Below are 8,368 nucleotides of genomic sequence, written 5' to 3' on the forward strand. Positions count from 1 at the left end.
CCTGGCTAAAAACGGAGGCACAACTTTTATTAAATTCAACAGCCCAAATCCCACATTGGCACCCTGTGGCTAAATGCTGTTACAGACTGGACTCCCTCCTTCCAGAACTCACATGTTGAACCCTAACCCCTAGTACCTCAGACTGTGACCTTATTTGGAAGTAGGTTTGCTGCAGATGTAATGAAGATGAGGTCATTTAGGGTGGGGCCGAATCCCATATGAATGATGGCCTTATAAAAAGGGGGAATTAAGCTGCAGACACGCACAGGGAGAACACCATGTGAAGATGAAGGCGGAGATGGGGATGATGCTTGTACACGCCAAGAATGCCAGAGATTGTCTGCAAGCCGCCAGAAGCTAGGGGAGAGGCATGGAACAGACTCTTCCACGAAGCCCTCAGAAGGATCCGACCCTGCCAACACTTTGATCTCAGACTTCCAGCCTTCAGGACTCTGAGACAATAAAGTGCAATTAACTGCAGCCCCTGGGCTGTGGTGCTTTGCTTCAGCAAACAAGTGCCCGGGCGTCCACTTTCATGTTGCTGGTGGAAACTGGGACCTGGCTGGCTTTCTGGAGGACAATCTTACAACATGTGGCAAACAGTTCATGCCCTCAGACCCAGCATTTACTCTGGAAATAGCCCTAGAGTTAAAAAAAAAAAAAAAAAGAGTGCCTTGGTGGAATACTATCCACCAGTCAAAAGGCACAAATTGTGGATACACACCACAACTTGGATGGACCTCCAGGGAGTTATGCCAAGGAAAAAATGATAACCCTAAAACATAAATCCACAACTTCACTTATCTAATATTTTTTAAATTACAAAATTGTAGAAATGAGAACAGATTGCTGGTGCCATGAGTTGGGGTGAAGTGGGCATAGGAGGAGGTAGCTGTAGTTATAAAAGGACAAAGAGACATCTGTGTGTTATGAGTTGTCCTTTATCTTGGCTGTAAGGATGGATACTCGCACCAACAAACACACACGTGCAAGGAAAACTAAGGAAACCAGAATGAAATGAATGGATTATGCCAATAGCCTGGTTGGAATATACTACTACTGAGTGCTTGGGGCGAAGAGACTGCTGGACTTTTATTTTTTACAATTGCATGTGAATTTTCAATGCTCTCAAAATTAAAAGTTTAATTAAAAAATCACAGACTGGGCCCTCCCTGGTGGCGCAGCAAGTTAAAGCACAGCACTAAAAAGCTAAAAAGCCACTTCCACATGAGTTTGATTCCCGCCTGCCTCGGAAGTGACCCACATGGCGCAGCAGACCTCTCCTGACCCGCCCGCTGCTCCCCTCGGCACTGTACTTCGTCATTCAGCCTGTTCTGCTCCCCACTCTTTGTCTGGTGAATCCTGTCACTGCCCCTGCACCTCTGGCCTGTACCCCAGTTCTGTATGCATAAATAAATAAATCTTAAAAAAAAAAGCACAGACTTCAGCTTAAACACTGGGAGCTTCAGGGAGTATTGTCTGGCTATGCATAGGACTGAGTAAATATGAAATTAGCCTTAAGTGAAAAAGCTGCCGGCATCATAGCAGATACCATTCTGTGGAAAACACGACCACCCGCTGGATGAGAACAATTCGAAGGGCGGCAGATAACGTAAAAGTTCAAGCATCCACTGGATTCTTTGCTTTTCTCTCTTTACCTTATTTCAGTTTCAAATAAAATCATAAAATGAGTCTCGCCATCCTCCAGTCGCGGACTCTCCCTCCCGTGTCCAGCAGGGGGCAGAAGAGTCCCACGGAGGGTCCTCGCGGGCTCCGTTTCCGTCGCTGGCCGGCGGCTCCCAGCGGCAGGTGGGGCTCCGGCATCAGACCCGCCAGCCCACGGACACCTGGCGTCAGCACTGCCCTCTCCGAGTCCAGGGCAAGGAGGCGGGTGACCGGCCAAGAGAGGGTTAACGGTCCACATTCCAGAGCGGTGGAGGTTCTCAGACAAGGGGAGGGGGCTGGGGGGCAGCTTCTCACAGCACCCTGGCTCTGGTGGGAGCGATAGATCCCCCCAACAATGGCCACAGCTGTTTTCGTCTGCCCGGAAGGAAACTGACTTAGGAAGCAGGTATCAGAGAGGGCCCTTCCTGCAGGGGCTGCTGTCTGGCTTGTAAAACTGTCAAGGCAGCTGCATTCATGCTTTGAGTGATGGATGATGGAATGAAGGAGGGACAGACAGCCGCAGATGGACATAGCGACTTACAAGTTGAGGCAGGTGGCAGACGCTTCACAGAGGCTCTGCAGGTGGGGCGGGCTGATTCATTGCCCAGTGGACATACCAAAGAGACCTGGCCACAGCCCTCTGCCCGGCCTCCCTCCCAGGCCCAGCGGGGCTGGCCAGCCTCCTCCACCGTCCCCTACCTGAAAGCCTCCCTTTTTTGTCTGGCACCTCAGGTGTGAACCTTCCTCCCCAGGTCTGCCCCCCTCAACTCCCCCCAACTCTGCCCCAGGCTGAGACAGCAATTCCTTTTGGTTTCTTTGTGGCTCTCTGCGCTTGGGGTGGCTTCAAGAAACGCAGGCTGTGTTCTGTACCAATGAGGTTTTCCAGATATGGACTCAAAATGACTTTTGAAAAAAAGATAATGGGCTGGGAGATGAGAAAAAAAAAAAAGTCAGTACTAAAAATGTTGGCCTTGGCTAAAGCCGAGAACAGGGTGGCCATGCCCACCACTCGGACCCACAGCCTGAGCCGGGCAGTAACCGCCTTGGGCACATTCACCTGCAGCCAGTCGCTGTCTGTCACACGCACAGGACCCAGGAGCACCAGCCAGGGCTGCTCCTGTCTCCATCCCCAGAGCCTGGTGCCATCACCTGCCCTTTCGCCCACACAGACACCGCAGGTCCAGTTTTCTCTCTTGTTAACAGAGGCTTTCTTGGCTAGCCCATGCCGAGCCTCATGGAGCTGGGACCAGTAAAATTTCTTAAAAATTGGCCTTCCACCTCTGCCTGGGACTGTGGAGGCCACTGTTGGCGTGATAAATGCACTTGGCCTGAGGAAGGGCTGCGCTGCCCTGCACAGGACTCAGCTGCAGCTCCTTTTGTGAAGCTGGCCCCGGGTTTGTTTTGAAAAAGCCGGAGGGGCTGAGGAGGTAGAGATTAAGAGCCCAGCTCCCCGTGCTATCTGCAAACCACAGAGGCCAGCACGTTGGAGGTGCTGGAGAGCCGGCTGGCCTCATACCCCCCCCAGCTGGGTCACCTGGGAGCACGAGCCACAATTTGGGAGTTTGCTGTGCTGGAGGAGAAGTCTTGGGGAGGGCTGGCTCTGAGCACACCCCGCTCCCTCCCCCTGGGAAGCATGGGACCAGCCCTGCCCCAGCCCGCCCTCATTGGCTGGCATCAGGCAGAGGGGGCTTTAAAAAGGCCACAGTGTCCCAGCTGGGGACTGGAGCCTCTGCTATCCGAAGGCCGGTGCCCTCCTCTGCTGGCACCATGCAGCTCTCTTTCGCCCTGTGTCTGGTCTGCCTGCTGATGCACACAGCCTTCCATGTGGTGGAGGCCCAGGGGTGGCCGGCCTTCAAGAACGACGCCACGGAAATCATCCCTGAGCTCGGAGAGTACCCCCAGCCTCCGCCAGAGCTGGAGAACAACAAGACCATGAACCGGGCAGAGAACGGAGGGCGGCCTCCCCACCACCCTTATGAGACCAAAGGTATGGGGTGACGGGGCGCGCGTCCAGGAGCAGGGGCCTGGGAGGGTCCTCCTGGGGAGATCTGGGAGGCCGGGCCCCCTCCCGCCTGGAGGCAGGAAGAGGCTGGCAGTCAGAGCAGCCTGAGACTGGAGAGCAGGACAGTTGCTGGTAGTGAGCTTGGGTCGGGAAGGAAGATGAGGTGGTGAGGATACAGCTGTGGACAGGAGCTCTGAAAGGAAGTTGGAAGAACACCCCCCCCCCCCTGGAGATGAGTGGAGCCACGTCCAGCCGCTGGTGCCACCAGGGAGGGGACAGGGCCCAGGAGCCTCACGTCTATGAGTGCTGCTGGGTGCTAGAGTCTACGTTGAGTCGGGCCTACACCGCACCCCAGGGCCCTACCACACTCACCAGCAGGTAGACTCCTGCTTTGAAGGTCAAAGCCAAGAATCCAGAGATGAAGCAACCTGCTAGTAGAAGAGCTGCTATTTGAACCCAGCTGGATCCAATCCCAGGACAGGCCTGGTGGGGAAGTGTGTGAGGCGTGGGCTCCACGCCTTGGCGCCAACCCTCACAAGCAGTGGGAAAGGGACGCCAGAACGCCAAGGGACCTGCACTTGGAAGGATGGGAGTTGCAGGCAGTGGTAGCCGCGAGCTGGGTGGCAGCTGGGTCTGGGCCCCCACGGAGAGGCTCTGTCCTAAGTCCCCATTCCAGGTGGGGTGCAGCCTGGCTTCACTCCTGGGGATGGAGAGGGGACGGCCAGGCCTGGGGTTCTGGCCAAGGCTGCACAGAGGAGCCTGAGGGGCAGTGTGCACAGCTGGCTCGCAGCTGGCAGGAGCAGCAGGGGGCGGGGGCTGGAGTGACACTGCAGAGTGATGGCCTCACTGCCCTGTGGCCATTGTCCAGGTGGGAAGGAGTCCGCTGCCCAGGCATGGGCACCCCGCCCCTCTCTGCCTCACAGCCAGCTGGCAATGGGTGTTCTGCAAACGGTGACCCCGGGAGAGGATAGGAGGACTCTGAGTCTTCCAAGTGGTGAGGGAAGAATGGAGGCACCCCCTTTCTGGCTCCCTTCAGGCAAGGTCAGCTCAGCTCAAGCGAGGGGCTGTACGGCACTCCAGTGCAAGATGTCACCTCGGTGGGCTCCCAGGAGTGGCTGCAGGCCCCCAGCGAGCCACAGGTTCAAAACAAAGTCACTTGCAGAGGAAGTGCTGACTGGGGCACTATTCTTGGAGAGCCCAAAATGCCTCCTTCCCTGGGCAAACAGGCTGCCCCCACACACCACCCCTGCAGCCTGCCCCAAGGTGAGGGTGCCAAGCCAAGCCAGGAGCAGGAGCCAGCCACAGGAGGAAGGTCCCCACCCGCTCCCGCTGTGCTCAGTGCAGAGGGGGCCTTCTCTGCGCCCCTCTGGCTTTGGTCTTTCTCACCCTTCTTGTCACCTGGGAACTGACCCCTGAGACCCTTGGGTGTGGACAGGCGCTCACATGAGAACAGCTATTTAAAGAGCTCCCTCCCATCTCAGCCCACAGCAGGAGGCCCCACCAAGGTGTCTTAAGCAGACCAGAGCCTCAGAGCCCCATCTCCCTGCTGAGAGAGCAAGTCTGCTCACCATCTTGCCCTCCATCTTGTCCACTCACAGAACAAGAGGTGTGCCCAGCACGGAACCTGCCGCAGGCAGGCGGGGCTTCTGAAATGCTCACTGCAGCCGCAACTAGGTTTTCAGTTAGGACTCGGCCCCCTCCAGGAGAGCCACTGTGGTAGAGAACAGCCCTTTGTCCCCACCACCCCAGACCAGTCTCCCAGGGGCCCATGGGCAAGAGGCACAGGCCCCAAGGGAGGTGGCATCGGGAGCCTGGCTCTGCCTTTGGGGCACGTGCTTTTCCCTCTTGGGGCCCCAGGGGTGACCCCAGGGGGCTGGACTTGCTGCCTTTGGTTCCTTTCAAGTCTAAGGCCTTCTCACCATCCTCGCATCCTGCTCCTCCGGCTGCTGCCCTGATTTATTACCGCCAATTAACCCCGCTCCTTTCTCCACTCCCCTGCATCCCTCCCACAAGGCTGGAAGAGGAATTTGGGAGGCCAGCACCATGCAGAGGGGGTGGCTAGTACCCCACTGGGCCTGGCTGGGGAGCTGTGGCACAGGTGTGACGTAAGTCTGACGGTGAGGACCCCTTGGAGAGGAATAATGGTGACTCCTGACAATAGTCCACACTCCCACCTCTCACTGAAGGCCGGGTGGTAGCCTGCAGTTTTTTTTTTTTTTTAAGGATTTGTTTATTTATATATACAAGAATTGGGGTACAGGCCAGAGGTGTGGGGGTGAGCGATTTCACCAGAGACAGAGTGGGTTGCAAAACAGGCAGATCAAGAGAAATACACTGCTGAGGGGTACCAGGGGCTGAGACAGGAGCGGTCTGCTGCGCCATGTGGGTCAGCTCCCTGCCCACGGAACTGGTGCTGCAGTGGATGCGGACAGCTTCATAGTGCAATGTTCTAACCAGTTGTGCCACCAGGGAGGGCTCAAGCCCACATCTTATATGTAACAGATTGGCTCTCCAAATCCGCAGCACGGTTAGTTTTTCAGATTGGAAGCACAGAGAGGCTAGGTAACTTGCCAAAGAACACACAGCAATGGAGCTGGTCCTTTGGGGACAGAGGCTTTATGGGAAGGCGCCGTCTGGGAATCTTTCCACATTCTCAGTGTACCTGGGCCGGTGCCCAGGCATGGAAGCTCCTGAGAAAGGAGGCACGTTTGGAGAAGGCTGGGTGGGTGGAGGGAGCCGGGACGGCCGCCTCCCTCACGCGCCCTCTCTCCGCAGACGCATCCGAGTACAGCTGCCGCGAGCTGCTCTTCACCCGCTACGTGACGGACGGGCCCTGCCGCAGCGCCAAGCCGGTCACCGAGCTGGTGTGCTCGGGCCAGTGTGGCCCCGCGCGCCTGCTACCCAACGCCATAGGCCGCGGCAAGGGCTGGCGCCCGAGCGGACCCGACTTCCGCTGCATCCCCGACCGCTACCGCGCGCAGCGGGTGCAGCTGCTGTGCCCCGGAGGCGCCGCGCCCCGCGCGCGCAAGGTGCGTCTGGTGGCCTCGTGCAAGTGCAAGCGCCTCACCCGCTTCCACAACCAGTCTGAGCTGAAGGACTTCGGGCCCGAGGCCGCGCGGCCGCAGAAGGGCAGGAAGCCCAGGCCCCGCGCCCACGGCACCAGAGCCAACCAGGCGGAGCTGGAGAACGCCTACTAGAGCCCGCCCGCCGAGCCTCCCCCTGCGCCCGCCACCCGGGCGCCCCAGGTTTCTGCCTCTGCGCGCGCGCGGTTCCATTGTTTGTATTTCATTTTAAGGCCTGCACCCAGGGCAGGGGGTTGAGACCCGCCTGGCTTGGCAGGAGGTCGCGAGTCCTGCGGATCCCGGGTGCCAGCAAAGCCCTGCTCTCCACCCGCCGAGGGGTCCCGCAGGGCAGGGCAGGGGGGGGCGAGAGTCACCAACACTGAGCCAGGCCTGCCCACCCCGCTGCCACCGTTACTTCAGAGCAGGCCGGAGAGGAGCATTTCTTCGCCGCCCCGGGGGTTTTAAGGGGGAGCTGTGGGGAGTCAGAGTGCGGGAGCGGTTGAGAAAGTTGAGTAAGATGCCCCTCCGTGGCTCCGCTTGTCTCAAAGCACTTAGTGCCGCGTCCAGCCCAGAACGCTGGACTGGGCTCTGTAGATAGGGTTTCTCGTCCTGCTCTGGGCGTGCCTCTAACTCGCTAGTGACCGAGGACCACACTCTTCGCTTTCTGGGCTTCATTTCCTTCTTGGAAAATGGAGGTAGGAGTGGGATCAGTTTCTTAGGAGTCTGCTGGGATTGCAGGACTCAATGGCTTTGAGTGAACAGAGGACTGAGAGAGGATGGGTGTATCACTGCCACGGTCGTTTCCAGACTCCAGAGCTGTGGTCCTCTGATCTTACAGCCAAATCTGGAAAACAAGCAGGAAAAGTGAGAAGAGCCTATTTATGGCACACTCCTGGAAGAATTGTGTTGCTTCCGGGTGGGTCTCGCTTCCCCAGAGGTTTGGCTACCTCCCTCCCTCCTGGCCACGGATGCAGCATCCACACATCCACTGAGTAGACAAGGAGAAGGTCCCCAGGGTGGCTGGAGGGACAGAAGCCCCCCCCCCCCCCACTCCCAGAGCGCAGCCCGGTCCCGCCCGGTACTGTGAAGTCACCTTCTGTAGAGACGTGCAAGGGCCCAGGACATTGGGCGTGCAGGCCCAAGGGAGAGGTCATCCCTGTGCAAAGACCAGCCCAGCCCCTGCAGCTTCCTCCTGCCCCCTGGAAGCTTCTCACACCCATCGTGTGCTGGCTTATCTTACACAAATCACTTACTGGGAAATTTACAAGTGCTGTACATATGCTGAGGAACTGTGAAGCCTCACTCAAATATCTTTTTGAAAATCATTTTCAGACACCTCTTACTTTCTGTGTAGTTTTTAATTGTTCATTTTTTTTTTATTGTTGTTAAACAGAAGCACATGCCACGGGAAAGCCTGCCGGCTGCTCGTGTCTTTTGGCAATTCTTTCATGTGGGATTTGTCCTCAAGAATGAAAGTAGTGGTTTCTAAAAAGAGTTAAGTTACATATTTATTTTCTCACTTAAGTTATTTATGCAAAAGTTTTTCTTGTAGAGAATGACAGTGTTCATATTGCTTTGTGAAATACCAGTCTGTTCTTCCAGAACCCAAGGCATTGTTAATAAAGACAATGAATCATTA

General features: G+C 56.7%; 1 protein-coding gene across 1 annotated transcript; it reads left to right on the forward strand.

The window, feature by feature from the left end:
* Nucleotides 1-3,432: 3,432 nt before the first annotated feature.
* On the forward strand, nucleotides 3,433-6,864 carry SOST (sclerostin). Its single transcript, XM_004684112.1, has 2 exons — nucleotides 3,433-3,652; nucleotides 6,443-6,864. The coding sequence occupies exons 1-2, from the start codon at nucleotides 3,433-3,435 to the stop codon at nucleotides 6,862-6,864; spliced, it is 642 nt and encodes a 213-aa protein (XP_004684169.1).
* The last annotated feature ends 1,504 nt before the right edge of the window (nucleotides 6,865-8,368 follow it).

Source organism: Condylura cristata, unplaced genomic scaffold (assembly GCF_000260355.1).
Source record: "Condylura cristata isolate star-nosed mole 26May11 unplaced genomic scaffold, ConCri1.0 scaffold00017, whole genome shotgun sequence".
Taxonomy (NCBI): domain Eukaryota; kingdom Metazoa; phylum Chordata; class Mammalia; order Eulipotyphla; family Talpidae; genus Condylura; species Condylura cristata.

What these genes read in the sequence shown, in the direction of transcription:
- SOST (XM_004684112.1), top strand. Translation starts at nt 3,433, where the DNA reads ATGCAGCTCTCTTTCGCCCTGTGTCTGGTCTGCCTGCTGATGCACACA. An exon ending in CCACCCTTATGAGACCAAAG is followed by an intron (nt 3,653 to 6,442) that starts GTATGGGGTGAC and finishes CTCTCTCCGCAG; the next exon opens with ACGCATCCGAGTACAGCTGC.